This window comes from Mustela lutreola, chromosome 5 (assembly GCF_030435805.1).
Source record: "Mustela lutreola isolate mMusLut2 chromosome 5, mMusLut2.pri, whole genome shotgun sequence".
NCBI classification, from domain to species: Eukaryota; Metazoa; Chordata; class Mammalia; order Carnivora; family Mustelidae; genus Mustela; species Mustela lutreola.
The window spans coordinates 41,575,874-41,602,675 of record NC_081294.1 but is presented as its reverse complement, the minus strand read 5'-3'; the positions used below and the strand labels follow the sequence as shown (position 1 = coordinate 41,602,675).

The 26,802-nt window shown below is 48.3% G+C and overlaps 1 protein-coding gene and 1 non-coding gene across 5 annotated transcripts in view; one reads left to right on the top strand and one right to left on the bottom strand.

Moving 5' to 3' along the window:
* ARHGEF37 (Rho guanine nucleotide exchange factor 37) overlaps nt 1–26,802 on the bottom strand; it is a 52,403-nt gene that overhangs the window by 11,284 nt on the left and 14,317 nt on the right. For all 4 annotated transcript variants that reach the window (XM_059174011.1, XM_059174010.1, XM_059174009.1 and 1 more), the window contains exons 2-9: nt 25,667–25,863; nt 24,372–24,495; nt 14,805–14,952; nt 6,146–6,345; nt 4,687–4,817; nt 3,903–4,007; nt 2,125–2,235; nt 1,055–1,384 (exon numbers count right to left, since the gene is read on the bottom strand). In XM_059174011.1, the coding sequence (XP_059029994.1) occupies nt 1,055–1,384; nt 2,125–2,235; nt 3,903–4,007; nt 4,687–4,817; nt 6,146–6,345; nt 14,805–14,952; nt 24,372–24,495; nt 25,667–25,852 (1,335 nt within the window). In that variant the 5' untranslated portion in view covers nt 25,853–25,863. The remainder of the gene's footprint in view (nt 1–1,054; nt 1,385–2,124; nt 2,236–3,902; nt 4,008–4,686; nt 4,818–6,145; nt 6,346–14,804; nt 14,953–24,371; nt 24,496–25,666; nt 25,864–26,802) is intronic.
* On the top strand, nt 16,804–16,911 carry LOC131832866 (U6 spliceosomal RNA). The gene has a single exon (XR_009354222.1). It is a non-coding gene; the product is annotated as a U6 spliceosomal RNA (small nuclear RNA).

The following is a 26,802-nucleotide window of genomic DNA, read 5'->3' as shown; positions in this document are numbered from 1 at the left end:
TCATTCATCCGTCACATATTTGGGGAGTTCCTACCTTGCACCAGGCATTGTGAAAGGCATAGAGGGCCTTGGGCTGGAGGCATTTCAGGCCAAGCAAGGGGTCTGTGCAAAGGGATGTGGTCACACTCAGAATCAGTGTCCAGGAAATGGGACCACAGGGTGGCCTGGGACAAGGAGCCGGGGGTCACGAGCGTTTCAGAGGAAGTTTCATGCAACACAGTGCAAGGGGGCAGCTGAGCCACGGACCAGGAAGCCCAGGAGACACTGTGTGCTCTGAGGAGTGCTGGACCATCCTAGGGTCCAGGCCCACAGTCCCTCAGCTCTGACGCTGACAGAGACAGACTTGAAAGCAGCTTGGTTTTCTTCCCTGGTCCTCAAAGCTCTGAATTCAAAGTTTGTCCTTGGAAGTTTGTCCAAACTTCTTTGCGATCCATATAAATAGATCTTTCAGCGGACAACTTTTCTACTAGGATGCCAAGCAGTGTTCAGAGCCCAGGAGTTGAGCTGCCAGGGTGAACTCCTGCTATCGGCTGTGTGGCCTCGGGCATGCTGTCTAACCCCTCTGTGCCTCAGCTTCCTTTTGGAACGCGGATGATGATGGTACCTACTCTCTACGGCCAGTGTGAGGATGCACTGGGATAATGCATGGAAGGGACACACCACATGTTCACGAGGATGCAGCTGCTAGAAGTAGTCACAGCAGCGGGAACGCCAACCAGAGACACTGACTCCCGACTTTGGGGAAGGGCCGGGCCTCTGTCACCGACTTCTAATATATTCCAAGGACGGGCCCCAAGGTCTGCTATTTTCCCAGCAGAGCCTCCACCGCTTCTGAATCCCAGAGCCCAGGAATCGCCCGGAGTTCTATTCTCGTTTACATGATCGGACTCCAGGAATGGGCAAATGACATAAGAGAGGTCCAGGAGGTCCCCATGGCCGCCTGCTAAGCACTGACGGCCTAATCTCCCTCCATGCCAGCCCCCTTGAACTGCTGGCTGCAGGGCTATGAGGCCCTGGCTACTCGGCAGAGGCGCCCCAGTCCCAGAGGCCTTACCTGGGCCAAGCTGCCCTCCGCCCTCTGCAGCACCTGCTGTGCGAGGTCCCTCTGGAGGCCCACGAATGTGCACAGGATCTGGCCCAGCCAGCGCACGGCCAGCCGGTTCAGCTGTGGGAGCTCGGCCACGAGCAGGGAGTTGAGGGCCTGGTACGTGTGCCGGGTCTCCTGCTCCTCGTACGTCACGCTGCCCACCTCCAACAGCTTTTCTTCCACCCTCTCGAAGTCCAAGAGTTTGTCCAGACGCTTCCTGACCAGGTTCTGAGGGCCAGCCAGGGCTTTGGCCAGGGTGCACAATGGCTGCCACACCAGGCCTTCTAGCCGCTGCTTCTGTGGGGAGAGGGGAGCTCGGGGCTGGGAAAGGGAGCGGCAGAGGGCAGGCACTGGGGAGAAGGGGTTTTGGAGGGAGGTAGGACCAGGCGGTAGTCCCACCCCCACCAACTCGATGTGACCTCTTGCATGTTATCTAACCTTTCTGGGCCTCAGTATGCCCACCTGAACAATGGGGACAGAGCATGTATGAGCTTAGCAGAGGGCCTGGCCCTTCCTAACATCTGTGTACAGATCTTAGGAGATTTTGTAGAGAGGGGTGACCACAAACACAGTCTTTGGGACTCAGATTCCATCTTGACACTGACCATGTGAATAAGCTGGGAAGTCACCCTCCCTGTGCTCCAGCTCTCCCCTGCAGAGTGCTGCTCTTAGCAGCCTCTGCCCCGTACGCCGTGTTGTGAGGATTAATGGAGACTATAAAGCGTTGATCAGCTTATCTGCCTGGTGGATAGTAAGGCATAGCAAACATTAGCTGAGGCTATTTTTATCAGTAAAATGCATTAATAATAATAATTTCTGCCCTGCTTACTTCTCTGGAAGGTTATGGGTGCAACAATCATATAAAGGGCCTGGCTTTAAGTCATCTCTACAGCCATCGCGGGGCTTGAACTCACAACCCTGAGATCAAGAGTTACGCGCTCTACTGACCGAGCCAGCCAGGAGGCCCCTAAATACTATTCTCACTAGGCTCTACGACCTGCCTCTCAAAGGAAGGGGAAAGGAGAAGCTGGACTCACGAAGCGTGGGAAGGCCTGGAGCTGGAGCTCCCGCATGAGGCTGCAGTACTCCGGCACAGGCCCTCCAGCGATGTCCAGATCGCACTCCTGGGGCTGGAAGCGGAGGAAAGCCTGGACCCGGAGCAGATGAGAAACAGCCAATGAGGACCCACTGTGGCCATTCCACGCCTGCACCCCCTACTCTCACCCTACCTCTGGAGAGGCGGTCCAGCCCTCCACAACCCCCCCGCCCCCGCGACAGGGAAGCACACAGCGTACTCCATCCTTGCACAGCTCGGGTGACTAGCGAATCTTCCTGCGACAGAACCAGCCCTTTCTCCCTAATCCAGTGCTGCCCCGACCGGGTGTGTTTGCATGGCACCTCTGATTTCACTGCCGTGCCCATATTCCACATATTCGATGGATACCTGAAATCAACTAACCATTCCTTTTCCTATCAGTGTATTTTTTTTTTTTTAATCACCTTATGACACTACTACCATAACGGGAAAACCAGCAGTAACTGCCACAAACAGGCATGTAAGAGTAACTGCTGTAAAAGCAAACAACGTCATTAAGTTCTGTCCGGACAGCCCCGCCGGCAGAAGGCTCCTGGCCCGAGACACACTGCGCCAGTGTTAAAAGACACACCAGCCAAAGCAGCTTTTCCTGCACTCAGGGGATTAAAGGAGGGGTCCCATGCTTGCTGGGGGACTCTATGTCATGTAAGCCTGCCTCTGGGGGAACACAGCTTAATGCTTTCAAATATCTGTCCTACCCTGCAAAGCCGGATGGGTCTCGCACGTGACCCTGCTTCTCCGTCCTTTCTGGGAGCCGTCCCCTCCCGTCTCGCTGCACTATGACGGGCTCCTGCTGCCTTCTGCCCAGGGGGCCCAGGATGGAGTGGGAAGAAGTAGAGGGATCTGCCCCACACAGAGGGGCCTGCAACTATGACCTCCCTTGCTGCCCACACTTCCCGTAAGGACACCCCAAATCCCATTATCCAAAGAGCCCGTTATCCTCTGACCAAGCCGCTTTGTGCGAATGGCCATGACTGAGGACAAAACCACAAAGGGACGGAGTGGATGGAATGAGTCAGCGTCAATGACAACAGTGAAGGAGAGTTTGGGGACAAGGAAAATAATGTGCCTGTTGGCATGCAAACTGGTGTTCCTGTGGGCTGAATTCAGCCTGTAGGAATACATTTTCTTGGGCCTACAGAGCACTTAAGTTTTCATTAAATTTGCTGCTCATGTGGACACATCATGAGATATCATCTGAAAGTTTTTTTCCCCCTAAAACCAGAATTGGCTACCGTCGGGTCCACATTCCCAAACAGCAACGGCTTCTCCAAGTCAAGTAACTGCTGCCCCTTTAGGCTTTGTTCACCCATACGGTCAAATTCTAAGTATTATTATGCATTTAACTCTACTGAAAAGTCTCATCAACAGGCTATTAGACACTAAGACTCGGACATGTGCACATTTCATGTGACAATATTACCTGCCACACTTTCATAGGCACCTGTGTCACCTGCTCTAGGTGCCAGACTGGTGGGTTGGGACTCGAACCCCAGTGAATTTTAACCCTGCTCAGTGGGAACCTCACCCCAAGAGCTGTGGGTTGGGGAGCACTCGCCTGTGGCCCTTCCTCTGACCTGCGGCCAGCGACCCAGTGACCTCTTCCATTTGGGTTCCTGCGGCTGGTGCTTTTGCCAGCTTGTCGGATGGACCCCAGGCGTCCTGCCTGGGGGACCCAGCCCAGCGCAGCCCAGTCATCGTTACCGGCAGAATCCTCACCTCCAGATTATCCAGGTAAACAGCCACATTGTTCTTCATCTCGGTCACACACAGTGACACCCATTGGAACCTCTCTTCTAAATCGTCAAATTCCTTGTCTTCCGTCTGAGAGGAGAGTGAGATCTGTGAACGCTGAGAATATCCACGCAGGGAGGAGGCGGGGGAACGCGTGGGCCCATCCATGTCCCAAGCTCTCACTGGGGCCCACCTGTCCGCAGCCCTGCCCACCAGAGCCTCGTCCTTCAGCCCCAAAGCTGAGTGGGATGGTTAGAGGCAGTGAGTGCTGCTTAGTGGTTTGGTACTCAGATCACAGAGTAAGATATGCAAGCGCAGGAGTCCTAGGTCCTTGGCTGTGTGACCTGGGGCAAGTGTTACCCTCCTTGAGCCTGTTTTCTTCAGCTGCAAATGGGGTAATAAAAACACTTACTTCATTGTGCTGATCAAATAATGCCTGGTCTAGAGTAAGTGCCCCCAGCAATCTGAGCTGTTCCTGGGAGCTATTCCAAGCTGGTCCCTTGCCCATGCCCAGAGGTTAGCTTTCCTATCTGCAGAAAGTGATGCTCAGCAAAGGACAGCACAGGGTGCCCTGGAGAGAGCCCCAGCCGGCTCTTCGGAATCATGTGAGGGTGACAGCTCAGCCCCTACTAGCAACGCATGTGGAGAGGTCCCTGCAGCCTCCTCAGCCGCCACCTCTGACAGGAGTCTAAGCCACCTGCTCCACCCACAGCACAGTCCTTCCCCTCTGGAAGGGCTGGGATGTCACCCTTCCTCCGCCCAGGCTCACCCTGGGCACGAGCCCGGCCTCCTGCTTCAGCAGCTGGCTCAGCCGAGTGGTCTTCTTGGAGAGGGTGTGCGTGTTGAGGCGGGCCAGCCGCTCCCGGAGGGTCAGCTGCTCCATTCTGGCGTACTTGGAGGCTGCAGAAACAGAGGAGAGGGAAGGCACGGGGACCAGAGCTGACCCAGGAGAGCAGGCATCCCGGACACACCTGGCTAGGCGTCCGCTTGGGCCCTTGTCTCAAGCAGCACACCCGCTCCAACAGCAGCACGCAGAGGGCGAGACCTGGGCTGGCTGCAAGGTATGAGGCTGGCTGAGCAGCCTGACTTGGGCAAGGTGCCCCTTCCTCAGCCTGCTTCCTTATTCGTAAACGAGACCAGCCACCCCCTGTGCTTGCTCGGAGGATCACAGAAGACAGTGGGTTTGAATGGACTTTCTAAAGGAGGACTCAAGGGAGAGATGAGTTGCCGGAGGCCCCAGGGCCCGTGTCAGCCAGGCCAGGCTGGGAACCATGAAGCCCCATTCCCGGTGCAGGGCTTTCCACCCCCGGCCTGAGTCTGAAAGCCGGCTCTGCCTCTCACCAGCTCTGGCATCTGGAGGGAACGATCAGAGCTTTCATTTGACCTGACCGTGACATGAGGCTACCGGGGCCAGTCTCCAAGAGCAACAGTAAGGATCAAACCAGATAAGGAATGGAAGACGTGTCACAGGAGCTGGATTATCACTATCATACCATCCAGATGGCACAGTGGAGTTTGCTCTCTACCTGGGACACTGCCTCATTTCCCAAACCTTTTTGTTTTATCAACCTAAGAGACAGAGTTTCCCGTGCACTAGCTGGCCTTCCCAAGGTATGTGTACACACACACACACACACACAGAGCTCTTGGCCTCCTCCATATTAATTTCTCCTCCACAGTATATGCAGTTGGTTTGCATGGGACTGATCTTGCTTTGGTTCAAGGGGTGGGTGCTAGCTGGGCTAAGCCAGTTCATATAATCTCAAACTCCTGATCACAGTGATTGGTTCCAAGAATTATACATAAGCCAGGCCCAAGCCAAACAACTTATGGCATTCCCCTAACAATGGTAACTGGTTCAGGGTGAGCACAGGACCCAAATGGGTCCTATCAGAATGACACTCCAATCTAATTTATGACTAAGGGGTGAAAGATCCCTGCAGGGTGTGTTATCAGATGTGAGTCTTAGAACAGCAATAGCCATTTACTACTATGAGGGAGGCCAGCCTGGACATGAAGTAACACACAGTAAAGATCAGAGATGAGAGAATTTTAGGGAAATGGAGCCAACACCCTGATCAAACCCTACCTAAAGTCCATATTACCTTTGGACTTGTGGTTACATGAGCCACTACATTTCCTTTATTAATGAAGATGGCTTGAAATGAGTGTTTTTGTACCTGGAAGCATTCTCACTGATATAACCCCTAAATCCCCCAAGTCCTTACCCACTTCCTTGCGCCTCTTGTACTCATTGATATTGGTGTTCACGTCCTGGAGGGCAGAGACAGCCCTCTGAAGCACAGGGTAGGCACTGGCATCAGGGACTGTGTTCTCCAGGATTTTCTGCAGCAGCAGTGGGTACTTTGTAATCCTCTGAAGAGGGATCACCAGTAAGAAACTCAGGCCTGAGGGCCCAGCTTGTGGCCTGAGGGAGAAGGCTGGCATTAGGTAGGGGAAACCCACTGTTCCAGGGAACAGGAGCCCTGGGCTCTAGGTCCAGCTCTGCCTTTTAACTCGCTGTGTGATCTCAGGCAAGTCACCCTCCTTACGTGGTTCTCAGTTTCCTCATCTGTAATGCATGAGGTCTAGATGCTAGAGAGGCACTGCTAGTTCTCACTGTTCCGGTTTCTGGGTCCTGGTTTCCCATCTGTACTAAATGCAACGGTCAGTTCTCGGTCCTCCACTTCCCTGGCCTGTCAGCAGCAGACACAGCTGACTTGTCCCTGCTCTTAAAACACTTTCTTCTTTTGGCCCCAGAGATGCCTTTTGCCCGGCTTTCCCTGCTCCGTGGGACACTCTCTTGGCCTCCTCTGCTGGCTTCCCTCCAATGCCAGAGTGCCCTTGGGCCTTCCCTCCCCTCCACTCCTTCTCTTACTGACTTCATTTAGTCGGATGGCTTTTAACACAGCCCCAACCCAGACCTCTGTTTTCCCACTTCTGTTCTGAGCTCTGGACTCACACGGTCAGCTGCCTGCGTGACATGTCCACCTGGCTATGTCCTAAGCTCAACTCTGTATGTAGGGCACCCATTTGACATTTCATGCAGTAAAATGGTTTTGTGGCTTTACCAGTTGAAAGTTCGAAAAAAAAAAAAAAATCACAGGAACTTTGTGTTTATAGAGATGCATTTAAAGTACTTAAGGGTAGAGCTGCCTGGGTGGCTCAGTGGGTTAAGCCTCTGCCTTTGGCCCAGGTCATGATCTCAGGGTCCTGGGATCGTGCCCCACATCTGGCTCCTTGCTCAGCAGGGAGTCTGCTTCCTCCTCTCTCTCTGCCTACTTGTGATCTCTCTCTCTCTCTCTGTGTCAAATAAATAAATAAAGTCTTAAAAAAAAAAAAAAACTATTTAAGGGTAGGGGGTACCTGGGTGGCTCAGTTGGTTAAGCCTCTGCCTTCAGCTCAGGTCATGATCCCAGGGTCCTGGGTGACTCCTGGATCAGGCTCCCTGTTCTCCAGAGAGTCTGCTTCTCCTTCTGTCCCTCCTCCCACCTGTTCTTTCAATCGCTCTCTCTCTCTTTTTCAAATAAATAAGTAAAATTTTTAGGGAAAAAAAAATTATTTAATAGTAAACAGTCATGATTTCTATTACTTATCTTTAAACAGTTCAGTGTAAAAACAGCAGCAAAATGTTAACACTGGTTAGTTTTAGGTAGTGGTATATGTTTATTACATTCTATTTTTCTACAGGTGCAGAACACAAGAATGAGTAGTGTCAAGATCCCTTCCAGATGCACTATTTGATGAATAGATGACTCTTTCTAGTCCCTTTCTTGCTGATTTCGGGGATTTGCAGGAAAAAATACCTGTCAGTGGTTTCTGGGAAGAGGCTCACACAGTTTTCCTTGATCATAACCAGAAGCCCTCAGACCTGCCTTTCAAGAAGTCTATGAGGGTTTTAAACCTCAGTGTCTAGCACGCCTCCTCCAAGAGGACTCACAGATGCTGCTCAAAACCATTCTCCAGCCTCTCTCCATGGTACCCTGGCTTCTTACTCTTCCTCCTAAGGAAATATTTCCAGACCAAATGTCCAGGAAGTATCACCCCTGAGGCTAAGGACAGGCAGAACAGGTGGGTGCTCTCTCATTAGCCACGGGGGGTTGTGGGGGAGGCAGGGGTAGGAATACCTGTCAAGACGTGCCTACACTGACCATCTGCTCTCACCATGGGTTTCCTAGCATTTGGCCAACCACAGGCAGGGGAGATGGAAAAGTCACCAGATATTTGCAAAGCTCTGTCCTCTGGGCTTACTTTCCATGGGAAAGGGCCCAACTGCCTCATGAGGACAGCTGTCCACAAATAAGAGTACATGGGATCTTCAAAGAGAGAATCACAGCTCTCCTCCACAATTAGCAAGGGGTCATGACAGAATCATAGCAGCCTTTTATGATTACAGTTTTTCTAAGGTAATCCGGAGGGGAAAAATTTTTTTTTTTTAAAGTAGGCCCGGGGCGCCTGGGTGGCTCAGTGGGTTGGGCCGCTGCCTTCGGCTCAGGTCGTGATCTCAGAGTCCTGGGATCGAGCCCCGCATCGGGCTCTCTGCTCAGCAGGGAGCCTGCTTCCTCCTCTCTCTCTGCCTGCCTCTCTGCCTGCTTGTGATCTCTGTCTGTCAAATAAATAAATAAAATCTTTAAAAAAAAAAAAAAAAAAAGTAGGCCCAACATGGGGATAGAACTCATGACCCTGAGTTCAAGACCTGGCTGAGATCAAGAGTCAGATGCTGGGGCGCCTGGGTGGCTCAGTGGACTAAGCCTCTGCCTTCGGCTGGGGTCATGATCTCAGGGTCCTGGGACTGAGCCCTGCATTGGGCTCTCTGCTCGGCAGGGAGCCTGCTTCCCTCACTCTCTCTGCCTGCCTCTCTGCCTACTTGTGATCTCTGTCTGTCAAATAAATAAATAGATAAAATCTTTAAAAAAAATAATAAATGAACAGAAGAAAGTTTGGATGGAAAAGTTAAGCACCAGGTGGAGGGACGGAGAAACGTGAGACCGAAGGACAAAGGACTTTTACTCTTTATTTCCCCGTGTTTTGTTTAAATATTCCTTTTTTTCAGTAAGCATTCATTATTTTTATATTTAAAATGAAAAAAGAGGGGCGCCTGGGTGGCACATAAAGTTAAGCGTCTGCCTTCAGCTCGGGTCATGATCTGAGTCCTGGGATCGAACCCCGTGTCAGGCTTCCTGCTTGGTAGGGAGTCTGCTTCTCCCTCTCTCTCTGCCCCTTCCCCCTGCTTTTTTCTCAAATAAGTTTTTAAAATTTTTTTTAAAAATAAAATGAAGGAAGATTGTCAATAAAGGAAAAGAGAGATTATTTGCCTTCCCCAAACACTGCCTCGACTGTCATTCTGAGAGTGGGCGCTCTGTGCTGGACTGATCAGCCTCTGCAGGGCAGCTTTACCCCCCCCCCCCGGCCCCCGCCCCCAGCTGCAGAGCTTCCTGCCCACTGCAAGGGCAAGCTTTGATCCCCTCGCCCTCAGGTGGGAGCTGCATTAAGAGACAGGACAAATTGAAGATCCTGCCAGCTCACCCAGCCAAATAAAAAGGTAGCAAGCAGCATGCATTTTGGAATCACAAAGAATTGGATTAGATGGATGAGGAAGAACCCCTTACTGCTTGGTGTGGTGATTCTAGTTGGCTAAGCTCCAGAAACAGTCCCATGATCATATGCACAAAAAAACCAGGACTACTGTCTCAAGAGAGAGGAGGTGGAAAGCAAGGGCTGGCAGGATGAATGGCCTTCCTGGGGCAACACTGGACCAGGGGCTCTCATTGAGGGCATGGTGGAAACTTGCAGGCACTGGGCTGCTCCAGGTACTTAGCAGGAGGGTCCAGGGCAGCAGGCCGTCTGCAAGGACAGCCCTGCACTGTGGAGCAGTGTGCCATGTCTCCTAGGGCCCTCTGAACATGCACAGGCTGAATGAATGCCTCAAAATGTGTTGCAAGTTTGAGATCAGAGGTGTTCTTGTGACTATCTAACTCCATCCAGTAACTGATCACAGCACTGGAAGTCTTTTTTTTTTTTTTTTTTTTTTTTTTTTTTTAAGATTTTACTTATTTATTTGACAGAGAGAGTGAGAGAGCATAAGCACAGGCAGGGAGAACAGCAGAAGGAGAGGGAGAACCAGGCTCCCTGCTGAGCTGGGAGCCTGATTCTCCCTCTCCTTCTACTGTGACCATTTGACAGAGACAGTGAGAGAGGGAATGCAAGCAGGGGGAGTGGGAGAGGGAGCAGCAGGCTTCCTGCTGAACAGGGAGCCTGATGTGGGGCTCAAACCCAGGATCCTGGGATCAGGACCTGAGCCAAAGGCAGACACCTAACGACAGCCACCCAGGCGCCCCAAGCACTGGAAATTTTTATGACGCTACCTTTCATAAATAAGACGCAGACCATCTGCAAGAACATCATACGTCCTACTTCCTCACTTCCTCTGCCCCCAGAGCATAATGTTATCCCTGTGTCATTTATGTCATTTGCTGCTTCTTATCATACACAGGGAGGTCAAATGTGCTCTCATGGCTACTTGTCATTCTACGGCATGTGCCTTCTCTGCTCTTTCCTTTTTCGATACTTCTTACATGGAATGGCTTCTGACTTTTCTTTCCTTGAATCCAAACTTATTTATTACAAGTAGGTGCCAGCATCTGATTCTTTCATTAGATTTCTAGGATAGCGGTGCCCAGGCAGCTCCACACTGAAATACATATTACTTTATTAGACATTATTTTCCTTTTACTTCTTTTTATTACTTTTAAGCCATTATCTTTTCTTTCCAGTTATGTATACAGGCAGGGTATCTCTCTCTCTCTCTCTCTCTATCTGCCAATCTATTTCAAGAATATATGTCAGGATATTAATTTAAAGTTTTTTACAAAAAAGGAGCATTGAGGGGCATCTGGGTGGCTCAGTTGGTTGAATGTCAGGCCCTTGGTTTTGGCTCAGGTCGTGATCTCTGGGTCGTGAGATCGAGCCCTGCATCGGGATCTGTGATGGGTGTGGAGCCTCCTTAAGATTTTCTCTCTCCCTCTCATTCTGCCCCTCTCCCCTACCCCTCTCTCACTCTCTTAAAAAAAAGTGGGGGACGTCTGGGGGGCACAGGTGGTTAAACGTCTGTCTTTGGCTCAGGTCATGATCCGGGGGTCCTGGAATTGAGCCCAACATTGGGTTCCCTACTCAGCAGGGAGCCTGCTTCTCCCTCTGCTGCTCCCCCTGCTTGTGCTCTCTCCCTCTCCCTCAAATAAATAAATTCCTTAAAAAAAGGAAAAAAAAAAAAAAGGAGTATTGAAACCACTAGTGCTGAGAGCCACAGTGTGGTTTCAGAGAACTACAAACTCTGCCCAGTCGGGACAAGGGTAATAGCTGGGGTTTACAGTGTCACTTGGGTACAAGTGAGTCCAACCCCCCAGGAGGCACAGTTATTACTCCCCCTTTCACATGTAAGGAAACCAGGTTTGGAGACATGAAATGGCTCTGCCAAGGTGAGCTGGAGAGGAGCCAGATCCACCACTGGGCAGCGTGGCACCGGAGCCCATGAGAAAAGCCTGGACTGGTCTGGCTGGAAAAGACTGGAGTGTGGGAAGCATGAGAAACTGCAGCCTCTGAGCCAACGAGGGCCCCCCGACGGTGCTTCTAACCTGTCTGAGCTCGATGCCAGTATTTGGCACCTAGGAGATTTCTAACTCAGTTTCTGACTTCTTTTGAGAAGTCGGAGGGTCTGGCCACAGTGGACTCACAGTCCTACATGGCAACTGAGGCGGATGGTTTGTAAAGTAGGGCTATAATTATTCTACTCTCTGCATGCACACCCTTTGTTGTGGTGGCTGCTGTTGTACCCACTTTGAGTACAACCCTGAAACTCCTCCCCTTGAGAAGCAGCGTCAATTTTTCCACCCCTTGGGTCTGTCACAGAACACCAATTCCCAGCCAAGACCTCCCAAGGCCTTACCCTCTCCTGCCCCCCCTTCCCTTTTCCCTCCCTCCCGCTCTCCCCCTGTCTCAACCCTGTGACCACCATGTGAACAAGCCTGGGCCACCTGCCAGGTGACGGAGCCTGTATAGCCAGAGCTGAATCAGCTCGGTGTCTCAGACATACAAGAGAGCCCAGCTGAGATCAGCAATGCTGACCTGCAGGTGATCACGGGCATGTGAAGGTGCTCAGGCGGGGCTAGAAGAATCCTTTATGGAGCCCAGCCATATTGCTAACAAGCAGCAGAATGAACCAAACACGTGTCTGTCTTAAGCCATTCTGTTCTGGGTGCTCTGTTACACAGGGAACGTTAACAGAGCTGCAGCTGCTTTCTACACAGGGTCTGTTGGCTCTGGCTGGCCACAGTCTCCACTGCTCCCTTATGCCCCACATGTGCCACTCTTGTTTTTGTTATCTGCCTCTCTCCTATTGAAATGTTTTTAGTGACTCTCACAAAAACCTAAGTTTCTTTTTTCTTTTTTAAGATTTTATTTATTTATTTATTTATGAGAACTATCACAAGTAGGCAGAGAGGCAGGCAGAGAGAGAGAGAGAGAGAGAGAAGCAGGCTCTCCCCGAGCAAAGAGCCCAATGTGGGGCTGGATCCCAGGACCCTAAGATCATGACCCGAGTCAAAGGCAGTGGCTTAACCCACTGAGCCACCCAAGTGCCCCAAAACCTAAGTTTCTAAGACCCATGAAAGGATGAATCGAAGGGGGAAGTGAATATAGTTTTGGGGGTTAGCGAGGGGCCAGGGTAATTGAAAAGGAGGCTTCAGGAGGTTGGAGGGATAAAGGGAGAGGAACAGGGGAGGAAGCAGGAGCTTCCATAGGAGATAACATCATCTTCAAAGATCTTACTCTGTATAGTCCTTCTCTTGGGTGTAAAAGGAATGTCTAAGTAAGATAAAATAACAGCCGCCTCTCATCCTCCTGCACTATTCTGATTTCCAGAAAATGACCTTCATCTATCTCCATTTGGGGAGCTTGTCCTGGGGAAGGTAAAGCCTTTTTGAAATAGAAAAGAAGCAAGACAATTCCAGACAAGGAAATATAAATGATCTTAAATATATGAAGAAATGACCAACTTTAATCATGAGATGTAAATGCAAAATGAAACCACACTGAGACACCATTTGTCACCTCTCTCAGTGGCATTACTCTAAAGTTTAATGACACACCCTGGTGAGGCTATGAGGAAACAGACACCCACACCTTGCTCACAGTATAGCCTTTATAGAAGGAAAGTTTGCAATCTTAGCAAAATTATCCATATATGCTTTCTTTGACCTAGAAAGTACACTTCTGGATAGTCACCTTACAGAAACACCTGCACCTGTGGGAAACCTGGGTGGCTTAGTCAGCTGAGTGTCTGACTCTTTGTTTTGGCTCAGCTCATGATCTCAGGGTCCTGAGATCAAGCCCTGCATTGAGCTCTGCACTCAGCGAAGAGTCTGCGTAAGATCCTCTCTCTCCTTCTTGCACCGCCCATCCCCCACCTATGCACACACACTCTCTCTAAAATAAATAAAATCTTAAAAAAAAAAAGAACTATATGCACCTGAGTAAAATGACATACACTCACGAATAATCACTGAACGCTATCTGTAATAGCGAAAGAAAAGAAGCAAATTAATGTCCATTAATAGAAACCAGTTAAATGAACTGGGGGAACAGCCATGTGGTAGAAGAACACGCTGTTCAAAGGCTCATACATGTATGCAATGGAATAGGAAGGTGTCCACGATACATGGTGAGGGGAAAAAAAAATACCAACTTTTTTAAAAAAGGCAGTGAAATGACAGCATATATTTGATTTGCTTCTATATGCATAAAGGAACTCTACAAAGATCCACAAGCAATTTACAAGTGGTTAGCATGACTTTGGGGCTGGGAGTAGTATTTAGGTAAATGAACGGACAGGACTGGACAGGACAGGATTTTTTGTGTTGCATAAATTTGGATTTTTTAAAGCTTCTGGGGCATCAATTTTAAAAAAAGCTTCTGAACTATGTAACTGTTCTCCACTCAAAATTTTAACTTAAAAAATATCTGTTCTATACATGTTTCTTTTTTTAAATATTCTATTTATTTATTTGTCAGAAAGAGATGAGGAGTGAGAGAGAGCACAGGCAGGGGGAGCAGCAGGCAGAGGGAGGAGCATACTCCCCACCGAGCAGGGACTTGATCCCAGGACCATGGGATCATGACCTGAGCCAAAGGCAGACCCTTAACTGACAGAGCCACCCAGGAATCCCTACTCTCTCCAAATTTCTATCTAGAGCTTCTACCCACTGGTGCCAGCTCTGGATCCTATTTCAACTGTGTGTGGAGAGGCCTTCCAGGGTGATCCGAGCCCGCCTCATGCCATGCTGCCTACAGCACATGGTTCCCACCATCTCACTGCCCTTCCCGTGGGAGAAAGGAGTGCTGTTCACCAAATGTTTCTGCTTTTCCACCTCTGGACCCCCAGGCATGGTGGCATACCCTGGCTTCCTGGCAGGTGGACAAAGCCACGGGATTAGGTCTGGGCCATGAATTACAAGAAAGGGATGCATATCATTTCTGGCCTGGAACACTTAATCCCCCCACTGAGCCACTCAGGCACCCCTGGCCTGGAGCACTTATTAGCAGCATCGGGCCCTCCAGAGCTCCCTTGCCCTTTGCCGCAGTTACTGGCAATAACCCAGAGAGTGGCTGCTGTCAGCGTGGGCCCCGAAGCGAGGATGGCCCAGAGAAGAGCCTCAGGTGACCTGCAGTGCAGCATCAAGAGGGCATAAACCTTTGTTACTTGAAGCCACCGAGAGTTGGGGATTGTGTCCCTGCAGGAGCACGGGCAGCACCGAGGAGGGGAGAGACCTGGACAGCTCCCACCCCCAGGGCTGACGGCAGCAGGAGCCCACGCACACTGGTGGTGCTACTCACACCACAGCCTCAATGACGCTCTGGATCTCTCGCTGCAGCTCCGGCTCCTTCCGGTAGGTCTCCACCAGCAGCAAGGCCTGGTCGTAGCTGGCACAGTAGACCCTGTAGACTCGCTCCAGCTCCTCTTGGAATTCCAGGAACAAGTTGCCTGATGGTGAAAAAGCAACAGGGACCCCCAAAGGCATGTCTATCTGTCCCCTCACTTGGGACATGGAGGTGGTGAGTTAGACAGATGAGCCCTTCACTGGGGACTGGGACCGCCAGGCCTGACCTGTTGGGCCACTTTGGGCAAATTACCTCTTCTTCCTGAGTTTCCATCTTGCTTTCAAAAGGCTGCTGGAAGGATTACGTGACGGAACGCTGCTCAGGCTGGTGCCCGGGGAGTCTTACTAAAGCACAGCTATCATTACAGCAGTAATATTATTTGTGAGGTGCTTTACAGATCCCAGAACGTACTCGTGTCACACCTTTATAATCACGTGTGTGCCAAGGACAACTTCAAACCCCCAGTCTACAAAGACATGCTCAAGCAGAGCACAGGTTGTCACCTGCATGGACTCTGCAGTCAGAGAGGACCAGGAACAGCACTCCAGCCAACCCTTCCCCTGGGGCATCACCTAGGGTGAGCCCTTGACCTCCTGGACCTTCCATTTTCTCACCCACAGATTGGAATAAGAGTCTTCACCTCCAAGTGTTTTTTTTGTTGTTGTTAGAACTAAATCAAACACGGCATGTAAAAACATCTGATGCAAACTTGACTCCCACAATATTTACCAACTGCTTATCTATGGATTAGATGTCATGCCCCCTTCTGCGCCCTGCGAACAAAACAAAGTCTCTGCCTCATGGAGCCTGTGTCCCTGTGGTGAAGACAGGCAGAAAGTAAATAGGTTACACCTGTCACAATGCGATGATAAGAAGAAGCATAAGCAGAGCCTTGCCAGTCAGACTCCAAACCATTAGACCTGCACGGCCCAGAGGCAGAGGTCACTGGCTACATGTGGCCTTTGGGGACTAGAAATATGAGAACCTTGATTGTGATGTGCTGTCAGTATAAAAGACACTGGATTTCAAAGACAAGAGTCAGATGCTGGGGCGCCTGGGTGGCTCAGTGGACTAAGCCTCTGCCTTCGGCTGGGGTCATGATCTCAGGGTCCTGGGACTGAGCCCTGCATTGGGCTCTCTGCTCGGCAGGGAGCCTGCTTCCCTCACTCTCTCTGCCTGCCTCTCTGCCTACTTGTGATCTCTGTCTGTCAAATAAATAAATAGATAAAATCTTTAAAAAAAATAATAAATGAACAGAAGAAAGTTTGGATGGAAAAGTTAAGCACCAGGTGGAGGGACGGAGAAACGTGAGACCGAAGGACAAAGGACTTTTACTCTTTATTTCCCCGTGTTTTGTTTAAATATTCCTTTTTTTCAGTAAGCATTCATTATTTTTATATTTAAAATGAAAAAAGAGGGGCGCCTGGGTGGCACATAAAGTTAAGCGTCTGCCTTCAGCTCGGGTCATGATCTGAGTCCTGGGATCGAACCCCGTGTCAGGCTTCCTGCTTGGTAGGGAGTCTGCTTCTCCCTCTCTCTCTGCCCCTGTCACAATGCGATGATAAGAAGAAGCATAACAAAGCGTTAGAAAGCAGTAGAAGATCTCCATAAGGAAGGCCTCCAGGAGGACGTGCATGTTTATCAGAGACCAGAAGCACGGGCCCTGGGAACATGGAGTGGGAGCAGCACTCCAGGCTTTCGGAAAGAAAATGCAAAGGGCTTCAAGCCTTAGGCAAGAGAGCACTGGGCATATGGGCAACAGCAAAAAGGCAAGAATAGCCGAAGCAGAGTAAACAAGAGCACCAAGCAGAGAAAATAATGCAGCAGCTGCAGCCAGATCACACAGGGCCTCAAGTAGGTAGGTAAGATGGAGTAAAGTGTTTGTGTTTTCTTCTAATAGAGGCAGGGGTTTGAGCAGGGATGATCTGCTTTCTGTGTTAAAAAGACCAGTCTAGCGCTCGGCTTCAGCAGCACATACACGGAAGTTGGAACAATATGGAGAAGATGAGCGTGGTCCCTGCACAAGAATAACAGGCAAATCTATAATGCATTCCATATTTTTATTTATTTTTTAAAGATTTTATTTATTTGACAGAGAGAGAGTGTGTGCACACAAGCAGGGGCAGCTGCAGAGAAAGAGAGGAAGCAGACTCCATGCTGAGCAGGGAGTCAGGATGTGGGGCTTGATCCCAGGACCGTGGGATCATGACCTGAGTGGAAGGCAGATGCTTAACGACTGAGTCACCCAGGTGCCCCGCTCTCCATATTTTTAAATCAGAAATTTATGAGATTGGTTACCTGCAGCAGGTGGATGGATTGGGGTGGAAAGAATGAGGGAATGGGATAGGGTAATAGGGATGAGAGGTGAGCATGGATTGGATGGACTGGAATTGTAGGTATCAGTATGAGTTCACGGTTTCAATATATAAATACAGACAGATAGATATAGAACGAAATGTGTATATGCATACATTAGTATATATACATATATATCCCAGCTCTGTGAGTTGACATCCCAGGGGCAATGAGCACACCTACAGCCTAGAGCTTGGTGTCTAAATACTATTCTCCCCAAATAGGAACCAGGGATCCTAGGAGAAATGGTTGATTCCAAAGACAGGGCAGGGAAACACAAGACGAGCCTGGAACACCTTGTGGTGTCAGAAAATAAGGATGTTCTCAAAAATTGTCAGAGGCATACTACAAGGACACGGGAGCCAACTGGAAGGAGCTCTCAATGGCCAACACTGGTACAATCTGAACAAGAAAATAAATAACCATAGTACTGGATTCTGACTCACAGAATAAAGTAAACATTCAAGAGGCCATACTGTCATAAATAAATAACTGAACAAATGAATGCTCATGAAGGGACAGTTCTTGCTTATAGAAAAATTGCCATTAATAAATGTCAAAGGGATAAGTGAAATAGAAATTACCATGAGAACACCAGTAATAGTTCTTGTAGGCAAGAACCACTGATGGATGTTAAAACGAATGGGTGGGGCACCTGGGTGGCTCAGTCGGTTAAGCATCTGCCTACTGCTCAGGTGATGATCCCAGGGTCCTGGGGTCCAGTCCCGCATGGGGCTCCTTGCTCGGTGGGGAGCCTGCAGAATTCTCCCTCTGCCTCAGCTGCTCCCTTTCCCTCTGCTGCTCCCCCTGCTAATGGTCTCTCTGATTCTCTCCCTCTCAAATAAATAAAGAAAATCTTTAAAAAAAAAAACAAACTAATGGGTGAAAGTTTGAGATGAAATAGGACATTTGGATACTATCAAAGTTTTTCTCCGTAAGCTATTTATGAATAACAAGGGGGAAATTATATATATATTACTTATAGTAATTATGGTGGAATAATATTTATAGTGGAAAAACACAACAGATATTACCTTCTATCAACCATGTGATCAAAGTTAACATTATTCTAAGTAATAACATATGGGAACAGCAAGTGCCCCTGTTCTGACACACTAAGGAGGACAGGACATTGGCCAGGATATTATTGCCAAAAATGTATAATGTCAATTTAAGAATAAAAATAATTTTAATTTTTTAAAAAGATTTTATTTATTTATTTGTCAGAGAGAGAGAGAGAGAGAGAGCGCACGCACAAGCAGGCAGAGTGGCAGGCAGAGGCAGAGAGAGAAGCAGGTTCCCTGCTGAGCAAGGAGCCTGATGTGGGACTCGATCCCAGGACCCTGGGATCATGGCCTGAACCAAAGGCAGTGGCTTAATCAACTGAGCCACCCAGGAGTGCCAAAAATAATTTTAATTTCATAAATACATAAAATGTTTATAAATAGGTACTTTTATAACTTATAAAATATAGATTATACATACCTAAGCTTTTATAAAATCTATAATATCATTTTAATTTTAATAGCTGAAAACTTCAAAGTGACAGATAAACTACAAACCTGGCTCAGACTCTTCAGAAGTGTATGGTCACAAAAGACAGACAGACTAAAGAAGGCCAAGCGAACATGTCAATAAAATGAACTGTGGTAACCCAGATTGGATCCTGGGCCAGAAAAAAGACATCTGTAGGAAAGCAGGCAAAATGTGAATGAGGTCTGTAGAGTTAATAGTGTTAATTAATTAATTAGCATTAATAATGCTAATTTCTGGTATCAAAAATATACTATGGATATCTGAGATGTTAAAATAAGGAAAAGCTAGTTTGAGGGTTGTTTAGGATCTCTGTACTATTTTTGCCACTTTTCTGTAAATCTAAAATTATTTTAAGATTTAGAATGTTTTGGGGCGCCTGGTGGCTCAGTGGGTTAAAGCCTGTGCCTTCGGCTCAGATCGTGATCCCAGGGTGCTGGGATCGAGCCCCGCATTGGGCTCTCTGCTCAGCGGGAAGCCTGTTTCCTCTTCTCTCTCTCTGCCTGCCTCTCTGCTTATTTGTGATCTCTGTTAAATAAATGAATAAAATCTTAAAAAAAAAAAAGATGTAGAAAGGTTTTTTTTTTTTTAAGATTTTATTTATTTATTTGACACAGAGAGAGGGAGATCACAAGTAGGCAGAGAGGCAGGCAGAGAGAGGAGGAAGCAGGCTCCCAGCCAAGCAGAGAGCCCAACGTGGGGCTCGATCCCAGGACCCTGACTGAGACCAGGAACAGAGCTGAAGGCAGAGGCTTAACCCACTGAGTCACGAAGATGCCCAAGATTTAGAAAGTTTAAAAAGAACTTTGAAGACATTATACCAAGTGAGAGCCAAACATGAGAGGACAAATACTGTGGTTCCACTTCTATGAGTTACGGAGAATGGGACCATATGAGAGTTCCCTGTATGTTCTACTTATTTTATCTGTAATCCTAAAAGCACTCTAAAAAGTAAAGTCTATTAATTAAAGAAAAAAAAAGATCTATACTATGTTGAGACTAAACTAGGGGTCAAAAGTGGTTACAAGAATGGCAGTTAGAAAACTACCTCACCCATCCACAAGAGCCTATGGTCATCCATCCAGGGGGAAGTGGTGAGGGTGAAGAGGAATGTGTTAGCCAAGAATGGGAGTGGGGGGGCTATGGACCACCGGAAGCCCAACAGACCCTACTGCCTGCTGAAGCTACAGGCTGGGCCTCTGACCTGGACCAGACCCCATCAGACACATGGGACAGTGCTAGCTCGGCGTGGTCTAGCTTTCAGCTACCCAGACTGCCACACAGGACCAGTCCTCTTCCCCAGTTCTGGCCCAGCCGATCCTCAGAGAGAATGCTTCAGGAGAAGCCCCCAGAAGGAGAGAGCACAGAGCAAAGAGGACACAAAACTGCAGCTAGGGAGAATGTGCATGCCAGGGGATCAGCCAACAGCAGAGACCATCCCAGCTAAGAGGCAGCCTGGGGGCAGCCCTGAAATGTAGGGCGGTTCCCACATTTTTCTTAACCCGGAAACGAGTCAACAAATGTGACTGAAGGCAAAGAACTGTAGCGTAGCGTGGCTGGCGGTAGAGGACGGCAAACTCCCAGAAGTATGGCTATCCAAAGGGGCAGGAGCACCAGGAATGCACAAGGAAAGACTTAACTTATTTTCGTCTTGCCTTATGGCCACAGACTGTAAACAAGTCACTCCCGTGGAAAAGTTACTCCCAGCATCAGAAGAATACCTATCGGGTGTCTGGGTGGCTCAGTGGGTAAACGTCTGCCTTTAGCTCCGGTCTGGATCCCCACGTCCTGGGATCGAGCCCCCGCATCCAACTCTCTGCTCAGTAGAGAGTCTGCTTCTCCCTCTTCCACTCCCCTGCTTGTGTTCCCTCTCTCACTGTGTCTCTCTCTGTCATAAATAAATAAAATCTTTCTAAAAAAAAAAAGTATACCTACAGCTGGGATGAATCAGAAAGACAAGAAAGAGAGTTAAGATGGTCAAGGGTTACGGCTCTTGACTCTGCCTGGCCAAGCTGTATGACCTTGAGGAAATTACTGAACTTTTCTGAGCTTCAGGTTTTTCTTTAGTAAGATGGTGACAGTAATAATAGTACTCAACTAGTCAGAGTATTGTGAGAACGAAAGAGCTAGTCTGTGTTACTAAGCGTCATGGCTGGCACATTTCAAAGAGGCAGAAACTGAGGCTCAGAGACCCACAGGAACCGGTGGGCAGCAGAGCCTTGCCAGTCAGACTCCAAACCATTAGACCTGCACGGCCCAGAGGCAGAGGTCACTGGCTACATGTGGCCTTTGGGGACTAGAAATATGGAGAATCTTGATTGTGATGTGCTGTCAGTATAAAAGACACTGGATTTCAAAGACAGTACAAAAAAAGAAGTAAAATGTTTCATGAATAACTTTTATATTGATCACATGTTAAAATATGAGTTTGAAGGGGTGCCTGGGTGGCTCAGTGGGTTAAAACTTCTGCCTTCAGCTCAGGTCATGATCTCAGTGTCCTGGGATGGAGCCCCGCCTCAGGGTCTCTGCTCAGTGGGGAGCCTGCTTCCTTCTCTCTCTGCCTGCCTCTCTGCCTACTTGTAATCTCTGTCAAATAAATGAATAAAATCTTTTTTTAAAAATATGAGTTTGGACATATTGGGATAAATTAAATATACTAAAATTTATTTTATCTTCTTTAATTTTCCAAATGGAACTACTCAAAAATGTTCAGTGACGCGTGTGGCTTGAATTACATTTCTATTGGACTGCACTGAGCTACCAGGGCACCTTCTGGTGAGATAACCCGGGGCAGAGACGCCTGTGAATGTCAGAGTTGTAATGGACTCATTCGAAAAGGACAGGGGACCTAAGTCATCTGGGGGAAAAAAAGCTTGTTAAAGACAGCTATGCCTGAGATCTAAAAATCTTTTAAAATGCTGTGTCTGCAGGATTGGGAGAAGGGCTTTCCTTATGCAGGAAGGCAAGGGGGCTGGCAAGATCAGGAATAGAGAGCTGGCAGATGCCAGGGCAGTCTTGACCCAGCACATAGGGCACCGAAGAGAAGAGCCATATGGATTCTCTGTGCCTTTTTTCGGCTAACCACAAGGATCAGAGGATGAGGAGGCTATTTTCTGTAGACTCTGTAAAGGAAATAGGAAATAGGACAGGAAATCGAACTGCCATATCAGAGGGGAAAAAAATACAGGACTAAATTTCAGCTAAATAATGAACACATTTTTAGTATAAGTATATTCCAAATGTTGCATGGGACATCCTGACACTAAAAAATTATTCACTGATGGGGCGCCCAGGTGGCTCAGGCAGTTATGTGTCTGACCTTGGCTCAGGGTCCTGGGATGGAGCCCTGCATCAGGCTCCACGCCCAGCAGGGAGTCTGCTTGAACATTGCTCGTGCACATTCTCTCTCTCTCTCTCTCTTTCTCAAATAAATAAATACAATCTTTAAAAAAGTATTCATTGTTTATCTGAAGTTTAAATTTAATTGGGACCTGTATTTTTAAAGATTTTATTTATTTATTTGACAGACAGAGATCACAAGTAGGCAGAGAGGCAGGCAGAGAGAGAGGAAGAAGCAGGCTCAGGCTCCATGCTGAGCAGAGAGCCTGATGCGGGGTTCAATCCCAGGACCCTGAGATCATGACCTGAGCCGAAAGCAGAGGCTTTAACCCACTGAGCCACCCAGGCCCCCCTGGGACCTGTATTTTATCTGGCAGTTCTACCAGGAAGGCAGGTAGCAGAGTGATCACCAGGTGTGTTTGGAAAACAAAGTGACATCCTGACTCTTTGCTGCAGGTCAACCAGGAAGGCAGAGACTGGCAAGCAAGGCCCCTCACACAAGGAACCACATCGAACCTCAAACCACAGCAACAGGAGAACCTGACTGAGTCCCTGGACCCCAGCGTGTCCTCAACCTGAGGTTATACTGATTCCTACTCAAATAAATGGTAATTTGTAATAGAAATAAGGATAAAAAGATAAACGTTGAGAATATCTACCCAGCTACTTAAAAAAAAATCTTGTTCTTTCATTTTGTGTTCATCTGTCTTTTATAGGAAATGGTAACTCATTTGCATTGCTGTTTCAATAAGGAACTCTATTCTCAAGGGAATAATCAACACATTCACAGGCTTTGCTACCATTCTCCACTACGTGGAAGCTGCTCAGTGCCACAGTTAAGAGAGCACTGGCTCCGGAGACCTACTACCAAGTTAAATCCTGACTCTGCCACTAGCCGTGTGACCTTGATGGGTTACTTCCCCACTCTGTGCCTCTGTGTCCTCAACTGTAAAATGAGGTAGCAGCGTCTACCTTGCTGGGTTGTTGTGAGAATGAAATGAGTTAATACATGACTCCAGAACAGTGCTAAGCATTTAGTAAACACTCAGAAAATGGGCTTTCTAAAAAAAATGTGTGTACTTGTTATTTTTAATTTTTTCATCTCCATCGTCATTCATGTCTCAGAAAGGGTAGACTGGTGATGTAAAGGCCAAGGAACTTGGGTGGGCCCTGGGCTGGGTGCCCTCCCTGCTCCCCTTCTCTACCTGGTACCCTTTCACCCTTCCCGCCTGACTCCACTCAAAACCCCTGACCTTGGGGTTCTGTGGTGTGAGCTCAGGGCAACAGATGAGAAGAGAATGTGGGACACAGGTGTGAGGTTTATCCCCACTCATCCCACCTCCTTTATGCTCTAAAGGGTCCTCCTGACCATCCCAGAGTGAAGACACTCCCACCATCTCTCACCTGGGTGACAGTGAGGCCCCCACTGGTCTCATGCGTCCACACTTGCCACTCCCTCATACCCACTGTCCGCAACAGCCAAAGAGGTCATCAAAAAGATAAATAGGACCATATCGCTTTCCTGCTCAAAACCGTCTAGTAGTTTCTCATCACATTCAGAATAAAATCCAAACTCCTTACCATGGCTAGAAGGCCCTATATGATTCAGTTCTTCTCCACCTTTTCTATCTCATCTCCAAACATACTCCCCTCATAAACTTCCCTGGAGTAATACTAGGCTTCTGTCTGTCCTTCAAACGTTCTAGGCTTATCCCTGCCTCAGGGCCTTTGCACAGCCATTCTTTCTGCTCTCCCTCCAGATCCCATAGCCATCTCCTTCCTAATATTCAGATCTCAGTTCAAATGTCCCCTTCCTAAGAGGACTACTATCATATCCAAGGGTTACTGCATTTGTTTCCGTTCTTCAAATTCTAAATTATTTTCTAAAATTCTCTTGTCTATCTGTTTATCTGCTGTTCTCTAACTTGCCAAGCCTTAAGAATGGGAACTTGGACTCACTTGTTGATGCTGTGACCCCAGCACACAGCATAGTAACTGGCAAGTGCTCAGTACAAAACTAAGCTTAGTAAATAATTAACGGCTCAGCCGGGCCACTGACCAAATTTGTCCCTCCTTGTCTCTGGGCCCCAGTCTCGTTTTCTGTAAACGAGATGGGATTCGGCTGGATATTATTTGAGGGTCCTACCACCTCTGTCATGCTGTATTTCAGAGATGCCCAAAAGAAACTCCCATTGAGCTGCATTTCCCTGGAACTAGAAACAGTTCAGCAATACCCACATGCTGAGGACAATTCATGGGAACCTAGGGCTAACAACTGCCTTGTCTTTTGCTTACCAATTAAGTACACTTGTTCCTCTTCTCTGGATGTTGTCTCTTGCAGATCATGAAGAAATCTGCTGTTCACCTCAATGACATCATCGATATTTGAGAACAGGACATCCAGATCTCCCTGGGGCAGCTAGAAGGAACAAAAAACCATAGGAGTCTCTGGGAGTTGAGCAGAGGGACTATTTGCAGACTTTGGACATCAGTCCAGAACATTCATACCTTCAGGGTCCTATTACTCTTGGGGATATTGTCACAGTGGAATGTTCTCAAGGTTTTGAAAAACTTTATAAATTAGGTGTTCTCATCACTCTACAGGAAGTGAGGAAGAGATGGAGGGCTCAGCATGGAATGAAAGCTGAACTGGGGTTTTATCCCAGATCTGCTGGCAGCCATCATGTTTCTTCCCTCAGTTTCCCTATCTGTCAGATTAGGGCAAAAGCTGGATTTCCTTCCAGCTCTGACATACTTAGCACCCACCACCATTACCTTGACATATATTCTGAACTCCAGCTACTATGAGCTGGCAATTCTACTGTAGGACATCTATATATGTGCATGGGTGTATGCAGGAGATTGTGTGTGTGTGTGTGTGTGTGTCCTGGATGCACAATCAAGTAGGAAGAGCTAACTGCAGAAAGATTTCTAGAGTATGCTCTTATTCTTGTTGGAGTAAGTAACAACCTGTAGCTGTTTGCTTAATGCCTACAGAGAAAAATCCTAATTTCTGGAAAGTAAAATATGAGAAAACTTTTACTTTGCACATTTCCCACTTGCGTATTTCATTCATTCAAGACACACTAATTGGAAGTTTCTGATTTGTGAGTCCAGAACTGGAGGTACATTGCCCTAATGGTGCTTACGCTAAGGGATACTTTATATTTTATAAAGAGAGCCTATATTATTTCTGAAATCAAGAGGAAAAAAAAAGATGTAAAAACCCACCATCATGATAACTTCTTCCTGTTGCCATCTCCTAAATGAGACGACTGGAATATAGGGCAGTTTAAGCAATTTGTTCTAAATTTGATAAAGGGTTATTTTATGCATTAGCTCACTTAATTCTCTGGGGTGACTACTCCTCTCTCCATTTAGCAGATGCATACACTGAGGCTCTGATGTGTTAAAGGCCTGGCTGAAGGCTGCACGCCCAGTAAATGGAAGCACCCCAGCTTCCATCCAGATGACTTCCCGGCCACCACACCTTCCCCTCCATCAGGCCTGCCCCTGGAAAAGCTGTGGGGTCTCAGAAGCCAGGACCCAGGTCTGCCCCTGTTAAGGGAGGCTATGTGCAGCCCCCGTACCTGCTGCAGGCGGCTCCTGATGTCAGAGGCACAGAGCCGGAGCAGGTGCAGATAGGAGAGCTCAGTGTCAATGAGCTCCCTGACAGCCAGCCTCTGATGCAGCGACAGTCTGTCCCCAGAGGCCCGGCCTTCTCCGTCAGGACTCCCTGTCCTGGAGGATGGCTCATCAGTCCCATGTTCAGCCATGTCAGCAGGTTCTAGGAAAGGCAAACACATCCCAACTCACTTCCAGGAGCTCTACGGGAACATACTGTGTCTAATCCAAAGACAACTATTCATCAAGTGGCCTAAAAACATCTCTAGCTTGCACATCGCATGATGAACTGTGTATTAGCATTTGTGGGCAGTATCTGAGCAATTTGAAAAGGTAGAACAAGGCTCGTAATTGCTGACATTTTCCAGGATTCAGATAATGTGTTTGCCTAGCTTTTCTTCTATTTTTTTCCCAGCTCTTGACCCAGATTTCTTTATTTGGTTCAGCCCAGTCTCTCCCACCCTCTGTCCCAGGGGTTCCCTCCTCTCTACCCCCACTACCCCACTCGGGCCCCACAGTCCATCCCATGGGCTCTTCCATAGCCTCCAGGGGCACTGTTCCAAGTCTAAAGCCCTCTCCCTCTGGCTGCCGCCCACACCCATGCATCCTGGAGGTGCTTCCAGCTTATACTTCCTGAAACAAAGCTATGATCACGGCATTCTGCACTGTGGGGATTGAACAGCTCCCTGCTCCAAGCTCATTTTCCCCTTCACAGACCATCCTCCAGCCAAAGAGAGCTACGTGCTTTCCTCCGGGCCTGCACAGTCATTTCCTGCCTCTGTGCTTTTGCACCTGCTGGGCCCCCTCCCATGTCTCTACCCTTGGACATTCATCTTCCCTTCCCTTCCCTGAACCTCCCAGCCAGATGGACCTTCCCTCCCTGACACTCCCACAACCCTTTTATCTCTAGGCTTAAAGGTACAATTGGCAATACTGTGAACAACATGGCCTGAAACCCCTCCCTGCTACAAAACATCCTAGACAGTCTGGATCAGCATAAAACTCCCTCCTCACAGCCCGGCAGGGCTTGTAAGAGAAGAAAGGAAATAGCAGGACCCCCAAACAGAGAGAACTGGAAAGGAGAGCAGGAGCAGCTGAGCAG